Source organism: Bos indicus, chromosome 24 (genome assembly GCF_029378745.1).
Source record: "Bos indicus isolate NIAB-ARS_2022 breed Sahiwal x Tharparkar chromosome 24, NIAB-ARS_B.indTharparkar_mat_pri_1.0, whole genome shotgun sequence".
Classification (NCBI taxonomy): domain Eukaryota; kingdom Metazoa; phylum Chordata; class Mammalia; order Artiodactyla; family Bovidae; genus Bos; species Bos indicus.
The window spans coordinates 22,255,951-22,275,598 of NC_091783.1; the positions used below are offsets into that span (position 1 = coordinate 22,255,951).

At 49.8% G+C, this 19,648-nt stretch overlaps 1 protein-coding gene across 5 annotated transcripts in view; it reads right to left on the reverse strand.

The window, feature by feature from the left end:
• Window positions 1–1,644: 1,644 nt before the first annotated feature.
• The window catches only part of MAPRE2 (microtubule associated protein RP/EB family member 2), a 187,387-nt gene continuing 169,383 nt past the window's right edge, over window positions 1,645–19,648 (reverse strand). For all 5 annotated transcript variants that reach the window (XM_019986572.2, XM_070778752.1, XM_070778751.1 and 2 more), the window contains 2 exons: window positions 12,686–12,844; window positions 1,645–4,670 (listed from right to left, as the gene is read on the reverse strand). In XM_019986572.2, the coding sequence (XP_019842131.2) occupies window positions 4,596–4,670; window positions 12,686–12,844 (234 nt within the window). In that variant the 3' untranslated portion in view covers window positions 1,645–4,595. The remainder of the gene's footprint in view (window positions 4,671–12,685; window positions 12,845–19,648) is intronic.

The window sequence follows — 19,648 nt, forward strand, 5'->3', positions numbered from 1 at the left end:
AGGAAGAATGAGAAAGGCCAGATGTGAAGGTCTGTCTAATTTTAGAGAACCAGCATCTTGTAACTCGAACTTAGTGGAGTGCATTAACTCTTTTCCCTTCCCTCTGGACTCATGGGCTTACCCATCATACCAAGTAGGAACACCTCAAATTTTTATCCATGATCTCAGATTTAATAAAATGGAGCAAATGTGTTATCTCACCACTTTTGAACTGTTTAGGGACTTCCTTGGTGGCTCAGATGGTAAAGAATCCTGCCTGCAATGGGGGAGACCTGGGTTTGATCCCTGGGTTGGGAAGATCCCCTGGAGAAGGGAAAGGCTACCCACTCCAGTATTCTGGCCTGGAGAATTCCATGGACTGTATAGTCCATGGGGTCGCAGAACTGGACACGACTGAGTGACTTTCACTTTCACTTTTCACACATGCTCTAAACATGTGCTTGACTCTGTGGGTAAAGAAGCCTCCTGCAAGGCAGGAGACATAGGTTCAATTCCTGGGGTCCGGAAGATCCCTTGGAGGAGGAAATGGCAACCCACTCCAGTATTCTTGCCTGGAGAATCCCATGGACAGAGGAGCCTGGCAGGTTACTTGTCCATAGCGTTAGACACAACTGAGTGACTGAACACAAACAAACAAACCCATTTCCCAACCCAGGTAACTATGGCTCAGACTTCCATCACAGAAGTACCCTGTGGAGTAATGTGTAATTGGAAAGCAGCGGTGATGGCCCTGTGATTTTCCTGCTTCAAGGACCTAAAGGCAAATGAATGGGAAAGAGTTGCCAAGGGCAGTACAGACACAAAACTGGCCTCTAGGTGGTGCTTGAAAGCAGGTTCAGGCAGGCTGGCATCCTTTAGGATGAACTCCAGTAATCTGCAGGCTCCTAGGCAAAGTCTTCTACAGACTGTCAGCTGTTCTGCAGGGTGTCCAGGGGGGCACAAGGCCAGTGTGAATACATTTCTTCAGTCATTCCTGCAAGGTGTGTATTCCATTTATGTCTGTCAGTTATCACTGTTAAAGTCAGCAAACTGGAGGAAATACACTTAATCAAATAGCTTTTGCCAATCGCAGGTCATTTTACCACAAAGCTTTACTTCAAAACATCTACCTGCTTTTGCCCAACCCCTGAGTTGTCCAGATGGGAGCGAAGACTTTGTTGGCTTGCAAGTGGAATGTTTCCTAAAAGGGGATTCTTAGTGAAAGTCACTCAGTCATGTCCAACTCTTTGCGACCCCGTGGATTGCAGCCTTCCAGGCTCCTCTCTCCATGGGGATTCTCCAGGCAAGCAAACTGGAGTGGGTTGCCGTGCTCTCCTCCAGGGGATCTTCCCAACCCAGGGACTGAACCCAGGTCTCCCACATTGCAGGCAGATTCTTTACCATCTGAGCCACCAGAAAAGCCTGTTTTGTTTTTTTTTTTAAATTGTAGAATTTTAAAACGGTGGTATAGCTGCTACATTTGATTTAAATATTAACCTGTAATTCCTGCTAAAACATTTGCCATCAATAAAAACAAGCTACCCCCCTCCCTATGTAAACCATGTGGACCTTGTATGAAATTTATGTAAAGAACCTATTAGTATAAACATGCTCACTCAAAAGGAAACCTGTAGAATAAAAATTTAAGACTCTATGGAACCAGGCTGATTTTAACATATACTTTTTTTTATTAAATATGTAAAAAGATAAACGCAAGTCAAGTTATTCACATATTCAGAGACAAAAAACTATTCTACCATGCGACAATAGATGGGTAATGTAAAATGAATGTGATACATCTGAATAAGACCTTTTCATCTATTATGTCATTACTTATCTATATTTATAATTAACAATACATTTGTTTACATTCCTTTCAGTTTACATTTAATATATAACAAAAGCTTTATGGTGTACTATTTAGTAAAAGTAATCTGAATGCATATTAAACCTTAACGGAATAATGGAAATACTCACCAGGGAAGGGAGGAGTTCCTGGTTCCCTTCTGGAGTTTACTTCTCTCGGGGTGTGTCTTTTGTCTTTTTTCTGCTTTTCTGCTGTTTTCTCTTTACTCCCTGCTTCAATCACTTCCTACCTGATATGAGCAGTGGACATACTAGAATCAGCTGTGGCGGGTGTGAAGGGGACCCTAAGACCCAAGTCCAGCAGATGCTTCTCAGCCCAGCATGAGGATGTGTGACGAGGGCGGGGGACATGGAGGAAAGCCCACGCTGGCTGCTGAGATGAATGATGGGGCACAGTCATCAGGGAGAAAGGAGCAGTCCTGGGAAATGAGAGGTGAGCTGCACTAGAGGCTGGGGTGCAGCCAGAGAGGACTGAGAAAGTTAGCTGTCAAAGATACCCCGAGGCACCAGAGATGTCCCGTGCGGCGGAAGATGCCCCAGATGGAGACAGAAAGGGGAGTATATAGCTCCTTTCTAAATAAACAAAGAGTCCGCCCCAAGACACCAGGAAGGAAGCGGGAATAGGATGACTGGCGAAAGTTATCTTTGCCAGGTGTCTGGCCAGTATGTTAATAGCCAAGAAAGTCAGGGATCTAGGGAGGAACAGAGTGGCTGAGGGTCACTGGCGAGGCTTAAGCACACTACCCAGTAATCACCCTCATGATGGGAGCGTGGGTCCTGCCCTACCTGGCACCGGGTGTTACTGATGTGTCCAGGGCAAGCAAAAAAACTGCCCGGGAACCACTGAAGTGTCACCTGCACGGAACTACTTATTGTGCCTCTTCACCAGAGCTGTCTGAAAAGAAGGAAACTCAGTGAGTGCGACAGGCTTGGGAGGGGACATGCCGGGAAGCACAAAGCTGCGTATAGCACGACCACGCCCTGCGACCAGGTGTGGGAGGATGTCACCGCAGAGAACCAGGCCGGATTCCAGCCTGAGAGAATCGGGCTGTCGCCGAGGTGCAGAGCAAGCAGGAGAGAGAAGAAAGGGAGACCAAGCCCCACAGAACAGCTGTCCACTTCTGCAGTGTCCGCAACAACCTCAAAAATACAAGCAATCCTTTTCACGTGTAACTCGATAAATACCACTCTGCCGCCAAAGATCTGAGAAGACTCCTTTTGGTGGAAAGCTTCAAAGCTAGAATTTAGAATTCATATTTCATCAGTTAATAAAGAAATGTCAAAGCTTTATGAGACATAATTCAGAAATTTATTTGAAGCTTTTTCAATTAAGAGGAAAGGGGGGGGGCACACTTGTTTGTGTTTTGTTGCACCTGCTAAGTCAAATAACAAGTGAAAGAAAACCTAAAGTTAGAAACCAAGTGAAGTGAATGATCCAGGGAGGGAAACCATCTTTCAAAGGGGCGGTGGGGGGAGAAAAAGATTTGGAAAGATACTAAGAAAATGTGCAAATATTAGTTTAAAAAAAATAAGGAATGCTTTTAATTCATTCATGTTTCCTCTATTTATGAATTGCCACGGTTTAGCGAAGGTCAATGACAAGGAGGGCCATCGTACTGAAGAGGGGGAATTCCTTATTCCAGAAGGCATTGGGAGTCAGATTTTTCTGTGCTGTCTTTCCAGTGTCAACACCAGACTTCAGAAGCAGGGTTCTCCCTTGGGCTTACACTCCTATCCTAAGGTCGTCACTGCAGGCCTTCCAGCAATTGTGTGGCACGCCCAGGGCTGCACACCCTGAAGTCATTCTTTAGGATCCCTAGCGTGGATGACAGGGCTGGGGCTAAAACCCACATGAAGAGACAGGAAGGACCTGTGCCTGTGCAGACCCCCTCTGACTGCAGACCCCCGATGACAGCTTTTGGGGAGAGTGGCTGCCCACCAAAGAGGACCCTGAGAAAGAAAACAGCATGAGAACCTGGGTGGGGGCAGGGGGTAGGGGCACGCAGTAGGAGGGCCACGTCGCGATGGTGTTCTCCTTGAGTGAATGTCTTCCAAAACAACATATTGTGTGGCTGTCTAACATGCTGATGGATGAACACTGCTAGGCCCTGAAGTCCTAGTTTTGATTCCTTTTTTCTTCCCTTTCATTTGTGAGTGGAGGGAGAAACTGACTCTGTGTTTTTCCCCATGAAACAAGTCACTGTCATATGGCTTTCATATCAAGTTATCTGTTTCCCTTTGTTCCAATTTATTATTTGACCAAATTTATGTTCACAGAGGTTAGACTTGCAAACATCAAAGCACCACAAATGTGTGTGACATCTAGTGACACTGGGTTGAGAAATGCCAATATAAATACCATATATCAAATTACCATTGTTTCACACCAGGATAAAAAGGGAGTGGTGGTGGTGGTGGTGGTGGTGGTGGTGGTGGTGGTGGTGGTAGGGTTGGGGAGAAGTTGTTCTGGAAAGAAATGCAAAGAGCAGAACCAATCTCAAGCAGCCAAGTGGGGAAGTTGAAGGTGTGTGGCCCCCGGGATGTCTCGGGGAGGCCGCCCATGGCCGCTGCTAGTGTGTCTTGGCAAAGGAAATGGGAACCGAGGGCAGTGCTGGCGTGGGCGCTGGCGCGATGATGTAACAGCAGACTGGGAACAACTGGTTTCTGATGAGCTTGAGGCCACACGTGTTCCAATTCTCCGGAAGAGAAGTTCCCACCAAAACGGAAGTGTGGAGAGCTGCCGGGACGGTTCAGTACTCTTCCTGCTGCTGGGGCTGCTGTTCGTGGACTTGCTCCTCTGCTTCCGGCTCCTCCGGGTGGCCCTCCTGCGGGGGAGGGGAGAGGGGCCAGGGGGAGGTTTCAACTGATGGAGCTGACGGCCGCCGGCGGGCGTCTCCATGGAGCGAGTCACGCGGAGCCTCCCTGCTCCCAGGAGCCAAGGCACACAGAGGGACGCCTTCCCGTCCCCCGCCCCTTCAAAAATCGGATCCTTCTAGAACACAGTCAGCAGGCTTTGTGCACCGCATTTTCCTTCTATCCACTTTGGAAGCACAGCCTCACAGAACGTATGACATACTTTCCCACCCTCCATAAGAGAGTAAACCAAAGGACCCAGGAGTGTTATGATAACCAGGGGTGAGCCTGCTGTGTCAGGGCGCTGAGCCCCAGGACCCCGAGGCTGACTGAGGGCTTCCTGTCTCCTGCCCTGCTCTGTCTTCCTCCTCACCTGGTAGCGTGTCTGCTTGAAGCAGACCCTTTGTTATAACCTGTTACTCCTCTGATGTGGAGAAGCAGCTTGTCAAGAGTGGTTAGGTAAAGAAAAGGGTGACAGCCACAGTTCCGGGCTGCTCCCGGCCAGGCGGTTTCTCCATTAAGGGAGCGCAGGAGTTGAGCTCCTTCCGGCCATATATTTTGGGTACGTGAGGCATTTTTTGCTTACTTTTGATGGTTGAGGTGTTCCTCCACTTGGTTCCAAAGGACCTATTTACTACTTGCCTTTAACCCAGGGAAATACATTGTGAATACCAACCCAGGGGAATACCAACCTTGGTCAATCACACCTGTAAATCTTTTAATTTTCTGACCTCTCAAATAATAATCAGCTCTTTGTTACTCAAACAGAGGGAGTGCTGCTGATCAACAAGGCCAACTGCTGCCTCCAGAATGCACAATGCCTTGCAATGCAGTTGGGAGCACCCGCTGGGACACAGACACACTCGTTTTCTCACACTTTGCATACTTCCTTCCTGTCTGGCCCTATTCCCTTTAGCCCAGGACATCTCTCTCAAGATCCAACTCAAATACAGCAGGATCATGTCTACAGACCCCAGAGGCAGGCTTCTCTTTCCTTCTTCCTGCAACGGTTTGCTTATTTTGCCTTGGCTGTAAAACTTTGATTTGTAATCTTGCTTGTCTTAGCCTTGTGGATCCTGAGGCTCCAGAAGTTGGGACAGGGCCTCATCCATTTGTGTCAGACCGCACATGTGTGTACAACTCTTGTGCACATGTGTCAGGAGGAGGACATCAGACAGGGTGCCACAACAGATGACCCAGACTATCAGCCGAGGTCACGTGCCACTTATCTTCTGAGAGGCAGCATTAATGTCAAGGTTATAAGCATGGACCTGGAGTTCATAGCCCAGATCCATTATTTACAAGCTGAGTGACTTTGGGTGACTTAACTGCTGGGTGCCTTGGTTTTCTCCTCTGTAAAATGGGCAACAGACCAAAAGTGCCCATTGAATAGAGTTTTCAATGGGTGTCATTGATCAGTGAATCAACGGAGTCACTGAATTCGACAGAGGGCTCTGAGTTAGCATAGCTAAAGTGCCTAGAACAGTGTTTGGCACAGAAGTGTGAGCTGTGATTTTTTTTTTTCTTGAAAGGAGAAAACTCATTGGAATATATTTTAGAAGTAAAAAAGATTTTTAAAAAAGTAATCTTTTCTACAACAGGAAGAGAAAATGATGCCATACTGAAGACTTAGGTTCAAATCTAGCACCATCCCCGGCTGGACTGGGGTCAAGATACACATGAAATATTCAGTCTCCCTACAACCACACCTATCATCACACTCAACTCGGCTCCACCTCTGAAGCGTGAAGACCCCAATCCTCCTCTCTGCCCACATCTGCTGTCCTTTGGGACCCCTTGCTCCTTAATCCCTTAACCGCCGTGTCCTTTGACTTCCAAGCCCTGAGCCCTCCTTTACTCCAGGCTCTGCCAGTTCCTCCCCAGGCCAGCCCCGCAGCATGCTCCTCGTGCCTCTGTACTCCCCTGCTCTGCACAGAGTTAGGGCCTCACGGACAGAGGCACCCTCCCACCCTCCCGGGAGCAGAAGAGCACCCCTGCTGGGATCAGACAGGGAGGAGGAGCCACTGGCCGCCTCCAGTCCGGGAGCAAAGAAGGGAAGTCCTGCTCCTGGGAGGTGGACCAGGGACCCCCGTGTCTGCTCTGCTGCACACTGCTCCCCACGCCTCTCTTACTGCCTTCACCCCAGAACGGGTCACTCCTCTGAGCTTTACATCCATGACTCATGCTTCCATCAGGGTGTACACTGCAGCTCTCTGGGTGTCTCTGTGTGTGTGTATCTCTGTGTGTCTGCCTCCACTGTCTGGCTACAAGGCTGACTTGCAGACTCAAGCTGACTCTACTCGACGTCTCCAGCTGGACTCGGAGCCTCTGAATCCCTCAGGGGTTAGAGATCTTGTTTGATTCATCACCCTGACTTTAAAGAGTTAGCTGCTTCCATGTCACATCACCTGGACTTCAGCTGGTTTCAAGTGTGCTTCTCTTACACAACTGTTTTTGTGAATGTTAGGCAGATGGTGGGAAGATTGCAGAAATGAGGCTCTATTTGACAGTTTACAGAAAATCCTGTCTGCTCACACCAGGACTGGGAGTCAACTGTGGGATGACAGATTTAATCCCTCAATTGTGGGATGATGGATTTAATCCCGGACTGGAAGTTGGAAGAGGTGGATTCAAGGAACCGTGGGCCTGTTACACCAGTGGCGGGCCCAGAAACCCACTCACTGGGTTAGGCCCCTCCCCAGGCCTGCTTTCCACACGTGCTGACCAAGGGGGTAGGTGTGGTGTCCTGGCCTAGGCCTCGGGTCTCCAGCTGGCCGAGGGCAGCCCCTCACTCATGGGGCGCCCCTGTGAGGTCACACAGTTCATCGGCAGGAGCCTCGGACCCCAGAGCACTCTTCTTACTGATTAACACGGGTGTAAAGAACAAACGTCCTGCACTACCAAAGGATTGCTAACACCTGGGGTGCAAATGAAGGTGCCCTGAAGGCCTGGCAGGACACACCCATCACACAACACCACGGGGAGCTCCTAGCCCGCTGTGCCATGGAGGCGCTCATGCTCAAAGATGATCTTTCTCTTCTGCCCCATGCAAGAGGGAGGAACTCAAACACACAGGCGAGGAGGCAGCCAGGCGAAACCAAGGTCAAATACATGACTCAAGCACCGGGGCGCCACCTGCTTAATTAAGTCTAACATTTGGATGTCAGTCCATCACCACTTCCTAAATGATTAGCTGTCAGCGGCTGCTTTGGAGTTCCTCATTCTTTCAATGATCAACAGAAGGAGAAGCGAGCCGCAAGTCAGCGCTGGAGGGGGCTCTGGGCTACTGTGGGCGGGAGAGTGGGGGTGGCTCCCACCTTTCTAGATGGAGGCTCATCCGCTGCTCCTACACCAGCGCATCCGGCTGTTCTTTCCTCTGCTTTGTTCGTGCTGTTTCCTCTGCAGAAAAAGCACTCCCCCGTCCTGAGCTCTGCAACTGGTCACATTCCTCATCATCTTTCAACATCCAACACAAATGTCATCTTCTCTGTGAAGTCCCGGCCTGTCCCTCCAGGCTGTCTTTATGTGCGCCCCACACAAGTTTATTTATGTCTCCATCACCGCATTTATCACAGCCTGACATATTCCAGTCGGCGGTGTCCGCGTTCTCTCTCTCTCCCTCTTGCCAGGGCAGCAAGCTCTGCGAAGGCAGGGGCTGTGTCTGCCTTCTACACACCCAATGCTGCGTCCAGTGACAGAAATGCAGGCTGAATCCAAAAGACATGGGCGGAGCTGGGGAGGTAGCTTAAGCCATTCCACCCAAAGTGGGTTCCAGGACAGGACCGCAGGAAACACGCGCCTCTGTATTAGCAGGTGACCCTCTGCTGACAGAAGCACAGGGCAGCAGCTACGCAAGGACCAAGCCCAGACACCTGTGGCCCCAAGCCAAGTATTAAAGAGGATGAGAATCATCAAGACAGGAACGGGACAGCAAGCTGGCCATCTGCTCTGGAAACTTCCCTGAGGTTTCTATGACTGCAAAGTGAACTGCCTCTGTTTACTTTTACACTCCAAACTCATCTGCATGTCTACATCTTCCAAACATGTTATTCTAGGATCGGCTGGACTATAAGAGTCAAAGACCAGCCAAGGTGAAATAAAGACTGAGGGAGGAGACCTCTCCGCCTGTAGTGCCGACACAGGATCCGTCCGTGGTTAACTGCCGAGCAGACCCTCGGCGCGGCCTCGGATTCCTCAGCACCTCTCCCACTTCCAGGAGGAAGGCAACCAGAAATCTCCGCCTCTCGGAGGTGCACAGAAGTCAGGCCAGCGGCGACAGGAATAAAGTGCTGGCATTTTTTTCCCAGACACCATATGCACCATGGCTGCATGTCCAGCCAGAACTGAAGTGTGTGAATGGCCTGAAAACAGGACGCACGGTCAGGGTGAAGCACAGTGGGGGGAAAGGAGGCTTCTGGAGCTTTCGGGGCGGGTGCAGTATACTGTCACATTCTAAACAAGGGCACCTGGCATATTCCAGCAGATCCTCTACAGAACACTCAGCATAACCTGAAATATTTCTTTTGGAGCTGTCCAGACCCAGATTTGCATGAGAAGTTATCCTGGAATGAGAAAAATTAAGGCAGCAACTGCGTTTGAAGGTGCTGAGCACATTGTTCCCCAACTGACACCTTTCCTGGGCAAGGGTGGAAGCTTTTTTAAAAAAAAAAAAAAAATTGTTTCTGGCTGCACTGGGACTTTGCTGCCATGTGCAGGCTCCCTAGTTGAGGTGCACAGGCTGCTTATAGTGGCAACTTCTCTTGCTGTGGAGCAGGGGCTCTAGAACACAGGCTCAATAGTTGGATGCACGGGCTTAGTTGCTCTGAGACATGCGGGGTCTTCCCAGATCAGGGATCGAACCCACGTCTCCTGCATTGACAGGTGGATTTCTTTACCACTGAGCCACCAGGGAAGCCCAAGTGGATGCTTTTTAAAGGCTCACCCCCTTAATGGTAGAACCTGGATAAGCTGGGAGGCGGCCACAAGAACAGGGTTCGTTATGCTCAGGGAGGGAGGCAAACCTCGGTGGGTCTAGGGTGTCTAGGATGTTCTGTGAACCTCTAGGAAGACAAGCAGGGAGCAGAGCAGGATGACCACTCTCCTGAGCCCCTCACCGTCCACTGCTAGGAAGTGTCATGTGTACACGTGGGTGCAGTAAGGAGAATCCCCTGCAGTGTCCGGGCACACAGCAGTCACCCCTATCTTTCTATATAGAAATCAAAGTTTAAAAAAAAATGGGTCCTGTCACATTTTAAACAAGGACACCTGGCATATTCCAGCTGATCCTCTATGGAACACTCAGCATAGCCTCAAGTGTTTCTTTTGGAGCTGTCCAGACCCAGAGCTGCATGAGAAGTTATCCTGGAATGAGAAAAATGACAGCAGCAACTGGGTTTGAAGGTTTTGCTCTGGTCACCCACACATGTAGTTTGTGTTGTCTATCTTCTAGATTCCCGCGGCCTGGTTACTGCCTCTAAATCTCTTCCTGGACTTCAGATGCTTCCCAGCACACACCCGGCAGCAAGGCCGCCATCTCTCTCTCCTCCCGACCACGTTTCTCCCTCTCTGACGACACCAGAACAACAAAGGTGGGTCTGGCTGCTGCCAGCCAGGAGAAAAGGGACGTTCTCGATGGATGCTGAATTAACAGGAAGCCCAGTGGCTAGAATGATACTTTTGAAGGTGCCAAACAACAAAACGAGATGATGGGAGTTGTTGGAGAAAACCCAGGGAGGACGTTGACTAATTCCTGCTTCACATACAGAACACGGGCAACTCAATACTGTCAATTAGACAAAGTCTACCCTGTGTTCCCCTACGTGGTACCGCCTTTACTCTTGCCCTTGCCCACGGCACCCAACACACTGAGAAGTGGGAACACAATCCTTAAGATTTTGGGGCTTTGAGTTAGAGAAACCTGGGTAGTGATGGAGCATATTAAGGGTGGATCACTGGACAAGTAATTTTATATCTGTGATGCAGAGGTAAGTAATAGTACTCACACGACGTAAAAGGAGGTGGTGAGAAATGTATTTAGAACACGAATGTAGTATCTAGCACGCGCTAAATGTGCAATGTCAGCTATCACAACTGTTCCTATTTAAAAGGCGTTCCTATTTAAAATATTCCCTGTTTAAAAGGTGGCTCAGGCTTGCAGAAGGGAGGGCATGAACTCAGAGCTCGAGTTCAAAAGCAAATTATGATGCTTATTTGCTTGGGAATGTTCTTTAATCTCTCTGCCGCCTTAGTTTCTCTCATCTGTAAAATGGGATAACACCCATATCTACTTAATTCTCTGGAGAATTAAAGGAGCTGACACATGTAAAGCCCTTGGCTCTTCCCCCTCATATCCCATCCCAAGAGTCTGTGGAAAGGCCTTGCTAATAAACCCATTAGTCCCAATAACTGATGATGTGTTGAAATATTACTTCATTGCGGGGAGGCAGGGTGTGTGTTCATTGCCTATACTCTGCAGAATGGCTTGCTGAAGCCAGACCTCAGCAAGCTGGTGCTGGTGTGTATGCTGGGGGTTGGTGGTGGTAGAAATGGTCTAACAGAAGCTGAGTGTGTAGTCATGGAGGAAGACACCCCTAAAGTCTCTCCCCTGGGACAAGAGCTCCTGCCCACGGCCAGCCCTCATATCATTAGCTAGGAAGTCTGAGGCTCTGCCAACCCTTCATTTGGAGTTTGCTTGTTGGTGCTCTTACACAAGGACTCCTTCTTAGGACAAGATCTGGCTGGAGGTCAGGAGCAGAAGGCTTTTCCTCCTGTTGGCGGCGTGGTAGGAAGGTTCCATCCTGCAGGATGCCCTGCTCCCATGAGCAGGCACCACCCTGGATGGCAGCACGTGGTTCACTCTGGCTCACGGAACCACACAGACCTCATCAGGTTCTGCCTCAAACAAGCTTGTGAAGACAATAACCACAGTTCATCTAGTGCCTGATGGATGACAAAGCAGTCTATACACACAGAACGTCATGGAAACACCACTCTGGGTGGTGCAGAGACACTGGCAGAAGGACCCCTACCACCCGCCGGGCTTCCGTCGTCCACGGCACCCAGGGGGCGCAGCTCCCCTGCCGCCCACCACACTCAGGGGCCCCAGCTCTTGTACGGTCCATGGCGCCTGGGGGGCCCGGCTCCCCTGTTGTCCACACTGCCTGGGGGGCCCGGCTCCCCAGCCCCGCACAGCGCCCCCGGGGGGCCTGGCTCCCCTCCTGTCCATGCCGCCGCCCTCCAGAAGGCGAAGCCCCAGTGGGCTCCCAGTCCTGCTGGGGGGCTTCTCCCGCCCTGTGTAGGCAGGCGTGGGGTGACCCGCCCTGGGCTCTGCCATTCATCCTGCCCCTTCCCCGCCTTGTTCCCAAGACTCCCGCTCCTCTGCTGCTTCATATGCCTGCTTCCCATCCCCGGATGGAGCCACCACCTGGGTTCCCCCCTCAGCACATTCACTCATGGGGAGCAACCCCAGGCCTCCCCGCGAAGGAGGCCATCCGGGAGTACCTGCCCACAGAAGGCTGTCCCACGACGCTACTCTGTGCTGGCGATGGGTAACCAAGACAACCAGCCAGGAAGGCAGAACCAGACAGCCGTGGGGCTGACGGGGACGGGAAGAGCATTGTCTACATTACTGTTTCCTTTCACCACGCCCTGCTCCATCATGAAGAAAGAAGAATCTCTACACACACTCTTACTGCTCATTTGCTCCGGGAGCTGAAAACCACTTGAGGCTGCGCAAGCCTGTTTCTCTCAACCCAAGGCCCCGCCCCCCACGACTGGGGACATCCACTCCTCTCTTCCGGGATTTAGGAATGCAAGTCCCCTCGGCAGGGTCAGCGGGTGAGGCTCGTGCTGAACCCTCTGGGAACATTGCGTGCCACGGCCGAGCTCACTGAGCCCCCGGGGCAGTCTCTGAAGGTACAGCCATCACTGTGCCGTGACCAAGAGCATCACTCTAGACCATGAGCATCCGTGCTCTGCTCACACTCACGTGTTCATCCGAAGCGTAGAGGACGTCCATTAGTCGCTGCACGAGGTCGTCGTTTTCCTGCCCATGTTCCTGGCACAGGAGCTCAATCTCTCTCAACTTTCCGAAGTAGAAATCCCTTTCTTTTTCCACGCCTTCGAGGGCAAGTTTTAACGAATGTACCTGGCGAGGGTGGGGAAGGTGGAAAAGAAAACCCTCAAAAAATACAGCATTAAGAAATAAGTGACCAAACATGCCTGCGTATAAGGATGCGAAACGTGAAAAGACAGACGTGCAAAAATGACAGATGTGCAACAGTAACGGATGGGCAAGTCCGGGGAGAGAGACAAAGGCTGCTTTTGGAGCCTGAGCCTGGGGCCGGGACCCAACTGCAGCAGCACGTCAGTCACTCCTGTCAGCTGAACGTTTATGATAACGTCAGGCCTGGGGATCCTTCGTCAGGAGACAGTTCCACTTGGGCTCCAAGTCAGCTTTCCTTTCCCACTGACATGGCTGGGGCACACCGTCCCCCACAACTCGTTGGCCCTCTACAGGGAGGGGGATTAGAGGCATGGGGAGGGGGTAGCATCAGGGAGCGGCTGTGGCCCCTCCTTTCTTTCTTCACGTCACTTGCATGGAGAGCTGCCCTCAGCTTTGGAGCCCCAGCTTCTGACCCAAACAGGACAAGTGCGTCTGCGGGGAGCCAGGGGCTCGGCTGCACAGGGAAAACCGGGTCAGGCCAGCAGCAGGCTGAGTGGAGCTGCCTCCGCTCCTCTAGGGCTCGCTTTGAGCTCATCACAGGAAAGGTGATAGTGTGGAAGCCCCATTCTCTCAGCAGAATAGTCCCCATTTCCTTTTTTCTCCCTTGGTGCTGGTTCAGGGGCCTCCCAGCTTCTCACACTGGTAAAGGGAAGGGGGCAAGTTGTAAGGCTGAGTCCGCCAGAGCCATCACCTGGGCTGAGAAACCCGGAAGGGCGTGCAGACAGACCTGGTCTCAAATTCCAGGCTGCAGGGCCAGCAACCCCACACAGGCCCAAAGCATCACCCCTTCCTATTCTCGGAGAAGCCCTCAATTTTTTTTAAACCCTTTGAGCAGTTATACATTTAAGCAAAGAACATCTGTAGAAGTAAACTAGGTCTTTCACGGTCCTCCTCAGGTGTAACCTCTCTCTCAGTATATGAAAAATCACCCTTAACAGGTTTCCAAAGATAATATTTGGAGTGGAAATCTCTCTGTTTCTAGTAACGCCAGGCCTTTGCACATGCTATTTAGCTGTCTGGAGTTACTGATTCATTGAAACAGACACTCAGCACATGTAGTGGCCCTCTCCTCATGCACCTGGCAAACCTGAATCCATCCAGCAAGACTCAAGGGTACGGGTCTTCCTCAGAGTTAACCCCACTGATGCCCTCACGCAGCTGCTCACAAAGCAGAGGAGGAGGGACTTCCCTGGTGGGTCCAGTGGCTAACACTCCATGCTCCCAATGCAGGGGGCCAGAGTTCGATCCCTGGTCAGGGAACTAGATCGCAAAGGCTGCAACTAAGAGTTTAAATGCTGCAGCTAAAGATGCTGCACGCGGCAACAAACGCCCAGTGCAGCCAAATAAATAACTAACGAGAACCAAAAAGGCAACGGAGGATCACCAGCTTCTGGCTATACCTCTTCTTTCTGATAATACTGTGGCATTGTGCCTTGTGCTCAGTCGTGTCCGACTCTTTGTGACCCCATGGACTGTAGCCCGGCAGGCTCCTCTGTCCATGGACATTTGTAAAAACTGAAGACAACCCAGTTGTCTGAATTCCAGAAAAAAAAAGAAAACCCTCTTGACTCTGGCATCCTCCTCCTCAAACGTGACTACAAGTCCATCTCAAGCCTGCACTGGTGTCAGTGGATGGGTCTATGGAGTTCAGGAATCTGCTGACTGCCAGGTCCCCTTCCCCTGGACCAGGCAAGAAAGGGCTCTGGATGTCTCTACCCCATGGAAACCACAGGCTCGTCTGCCTCTTGCCTGGTGTGGTCTGTGCAGTGAATCAAGAGCTGAAGCTCAGTAGAAACACCCAGCCCAGGGCGGCCCATGCAGCTATTCCAGGCGCATCAAGTAATATGTGCAGCTATAAACATTCCCTGGTAAAAACAACAGGAGCTAAATTACCCAGTGAAAGATCAGTTGGCGAAGGGGATGCCATTTTCACAGTCCCACTCCAATGTGTCAGAGCAGGAGCCTGAACGGTAGCGGGGCAAATGCTAGGGATGCAGCCTGGAGGAGAGTCAAGTTCTCTTCTCCCGATTCTCCACCACCCCGGTGTCCATGCACTGCAGATGTGCCCAGCCTTCCTGTCTGAGCCACTGACAGGGTCTGTGAGGGCTAACCAGGCCCACTCTCCTCACCCCGTGGTCCCCGAGCATGGCAGGGACCCCAGCCCGCAGCCCCTGATTATTTCAGTCATGTCTTTTCCTCCCCTGATTCATCTCTATCACTGACACCGTCTGGCACAGCGGTGCTTTCAGAGCATCATGGGAGACTGCCCACGTCAAGGCACAAGACCAAGTACGTGAGAATTCTTAAAGTCCATGGCACTTGTCACCTTGTCTATTACCACTGCTATTTGCTCTTTGGCTTGGGCAATGTTGCTCGGCCCTTCCTTGTCTTCCTGTCCTCAGTTCCAACACAGCGATGCCTGTGTGAGGCTCCCCACCAGCTTCAGGGGGGCACCTTGTAGGCTCTAGGGACAGAAAATGGAGGGAGCACTAACACAGCCTTGGAAGTACAGCTGAAGGAGGTGCTCAGTAAGCAGTTGGTGAATGAAGGCTCACAAGGTAGGAGGTATCTAACCTTCCCACTGGGGGATAGACGGAGGTACAGGGACAGACGGAGGTATGGGCACAATGCTCCTCCACGTGTGGGCACTGGGGGCAGCCCGGGGGTGAGGCCTCTGAATGGAGGAATTACAGCCAGGGGAGGAAGCCCACTGAAACGTACTTCTCTCTGTTCTGTCTTCTTGAGAGTGGTGTTATGAATAGAAGGACAGTTCAGTTTCCCTGGTGGCTCAGGGTAAAGAATCCACCTGCCAATGCAGGAAATGTGGGTTTGATCTCTGGGTCGGGAAGATCCCCTAGAGTAGGAAATGGCTACCCACTCCAGTATTCTTGCTTGGGAAATCCTATGGACAGAGGAGGCTGGTGGCTATAGACTATGGAGTTGCAAAAGAGCTAGACACGACTTAGTGACTGAGCATGCATGGTTTAGCTGAAGCACTGCAGAGAGCATGGGCCCTCAGGGCTCTGGGGCTCTGGGTGCGCTCTTGGGAGCCCAGAACCAGCCCCAGGAGAAGAAGTGGGGCTGGTAGGCGCAGGCTGTACAGCCAGAGGGGCAGGTGGGATCCAAGGTTTCCAGGCGGTTCTACTTTGGGTTAGAGGGTTGGGAACCTAGGTGTGGTAGAAGTAGATGATGATGAAGAAGCATGAAATAATAAAGCTATTAAGAGAATCTGAGTTTCTAAGGAGAAAGGTCGAACGGTTCTATGAAGACCTACAATACTTTTTAGAACTAACACCCAAAAAATATGTCCTTTTCATTATAGGGGACTGGAATGCAAAAGTAGGAAGTTAAGAAACACCTGGGGTAACAGGCAAATTTGGCCTTGGAAAACGGAATGAAGCAGGGCAAAGGCTAATAGAGTTTTGCCAAGAGAACGCACTGGTCATAGCAAACACCCTCTTCCAACAAAACAAGAGAAGACTCTACAAACGGACATCACCAGATGATCGACACCGAAATCAGACTGATTATATTCTTTGTAGCCAAAGAGGGAGAAGCTCTATACAGTCAGCAAAAACAAGACTGGGAGCTGACTGTGGCTCAGATCATGAACTCCTTATTGCCAAATTCAGACTTAAATTGAAGAAAGTAGGGAAAACCACTGGATCATTCAGGTATGACCTAAATCAAATCCCTTATGATTATACAGTGGAAGAGAGAAATAGATTTAAGGGACTAGATCTGATAGAGTGCCTGATGAACTATGGACTGAGGTTCATGACAGGAGACAGGGATCAAGACCATCCCCATGGAAAAGAAATGTAAAAAAGCAAAATGGCTGTCTGGGGAGGCCTTACAAATAGCTGTGAAAAGAAGAGAAGTGAAAAGCAAAGGAGAAAAGGAAAGATATAAGCATCTGAATGCAGAGTTCCAAAGAATAGCAAGGAGAGATAAGAAAGCCTTCCTCAGCAATCAATGCAAAGAAATAGAGGAAAACAACAGAATGGGAAAGACTAGAGATCTCTTCAAGAAAATCAGAGATACCAAGGGAACATTTCATGCAAAGATGGGCTCAATAAAGGACAGAAATGGTATGGACCTAACAGAAGCAGAAGATATTAAGAAGAGGTGGCAAGAATACACAGAAGAACTGTACAAAAAAAGATCTTCACGACCCAGATAATCACGATGGTGTGATCACTCACCTAGAGCCAGACATCCTGGAATGTGAAGTCAAGTGGGCCTTAGAAAGCATCACTACGAACAAAGCTAGTGGAGGTGATGGAATTCCAGTTGAGCTATTTCAAATCCTGAAAGATGATGCTGTGAAAGTGCTGCACTCAATATGCCAACAAATTTGGAAAACTCAGCAGTGGCCACAGGACTGGAAAAGGTCAGTTTTCATTCCAATCCCAAAGAAAGGCAATGCCAAAGAATGCTCAAACTACCGCACAATTGCACTCATCTCACATGCTAGTAAAGTAATGCTCAAAATTCTCCAAGCCAGGCTTCAGCAATATGTGAACCAAGAACTTCCTGATGTTCAAGCTGGTTTTAGAAAAGGCAGAGGAAGCAGAGACCAAATTGCCAACATCTGCTGGATCATGGAAAAAGCAAGAGAGTTCCAGAAAAACATCTATTTCTGCTTTATTGACTATGTCAAAGCCTTTGACTGTGTGGATCACAATAAACTGTGGAAAATTCTGAAAGAGATGGTAATACCAGACCACCTGACCTGCCTCTTGAGAAACCTATATGCAGGTCAGGAAGCCACAGTTAGAACTGGACATGGAACAACAGACTGGTTCCAAATAGGAAAAGGAGTACATCAAGGCTGTATATTGTCACCCTGCTTATTTAACTCAGATGCAGAGTACATCATGAGAAATGCTGGGCTGGAAGAAGCACAAGCTGGAATCAAGATTGCTGGGAGAAATATCAATAACCTCAGATATGCAGATGACACCACCCTTATGGCAGAAAGTGAAGAGGAACTCAAAAGCCTCTTGATGAAAGTGAAAGAGGAGAGTGAAAAAGTTGGCTTAAAGCTCAACATTCAGAAAACTGAGATCATGGCATCTGGTCCTATCACTTCATGGGAAATAGATGGGGAAACAGTGGAAACAGTGTCAGACTTTATTCTTTGGGGGGCTCCAAAATCACTGCAGATGGTGACTGCAGCCATGAAATTAAAAGACGCTTACTCCTTGGAAGGAAGGTTATGACCAACCTAGATAGCATATTCAAAAGCAGAGACAGTACTTTGCCAAGAAAGGTCCATCTAGTCAAGGCTATGGTTTTTCCAGTGGTCAGGTATGGATGTGAGAGTTGGACTGTGAAGAAAGCTGAGAGCTGAAGAATTGATGCTTTTGAACTGTGGTATTGGAGAAGACTCTTGAGAGTCCCTTGGACTGCAAGGAGATCCAACCAGTCCATTCTGAAGGAGATCAGCCCTGGGATTTCTTTGGAAGGAATGATGCTAAAGCTGAAACTCCAGTACTTTGGCCACCTCATGTGAAGAGTTGACTCATTGGAAAAGACTCTGATGCTGGGAGGGACTGGGGGCAGGAGGAGAAGGGGACGACAGAGGATGAGATGGCGGGATGGCATCGCTGACTCGATGGACATGAGTTTGAGTGAACTCTGGGAGTTGGTGATGGACAGGGAGGCCTGGTGTGCTGCGATTCATGGGGTCGCAAAGAGTTGGACACGACTGAGCGACTGAACTGAACTGAAGGAGAAAGGGGTATAAATCTAAGGTATTACAGACCCATGCCTGACCTTCTTCGGTAGAGCCTCAGGCACGTGGCCCCAGACTAATTAGTGCTGGCGTAACCACCTCCTATCCAGGAAGAACTCATTAGGGACATGGTATAAGGGCTCAAACTGAGAATCAACAGGTAATTCGAACTTTCCACAATTTCAAAACCAAAGTCCTACTCACCGGATGACTTAAGGTTTTACACCTTTTTCATTAAAGTGTTCAGAATTGTAAAGAAACACCCTCGTTAGGCAACTGCTGGCTGTTTAACCAGGTCCTTGTTTGCAAATATACAATTATCTCAAAAACTGTTTCCAGACTCTTGCTGGCTCATCAAGAACCAGATTAATCACCAGGACTGGCCCAGCGAGTGGCTGGGAACAGCCTGAGGACCTGGAATAAAGGTTCCAGTCCCAGCAGTGGGGGTGTGCTTGTATGCTTAATTGCTAAGTTTGTCCAACTCTTTGCGATCCCATGAAATGTAGCCCACCAGGCTTCTCTCTCCATGGGGATTCTCGAGGCTAGAATACTGGAGTGGGTAGCCTATCCCTTCTCCAGGGGCTCTTCCCAACCCAGGAATCAAACTGGGGTCTCCAGCCTTGCAGGCAGATTTTTTACCAGCTGAGCAACCAGGAAAGCCCAGGGGTCGGGGTAGCCGGGATAAAAGACTCTCCTCCCAACTCAGGGCAAGGATGGGTGTTTTCTACACTGGGTTCTGAGCTCCCAGTTGTCATATTACTTTTTTGTTTTGAAGTTTGCAATTAGAGTAAGCTTTTTTTTTTTCTTTCTTTCTTTAAATTTGAGAATATACAATACTGTGATGATTTTTCTCCTACATCAACATGAATCAGCCACAGGCATACATGTGTCCCCACACTCTCCCCACCACTTCCCTCCCAACTCCATCCCTCCAGACTATTAGAGAGCACTGGCTTTGGGTGCCCTCAGTGAGAGTTTGATGTACG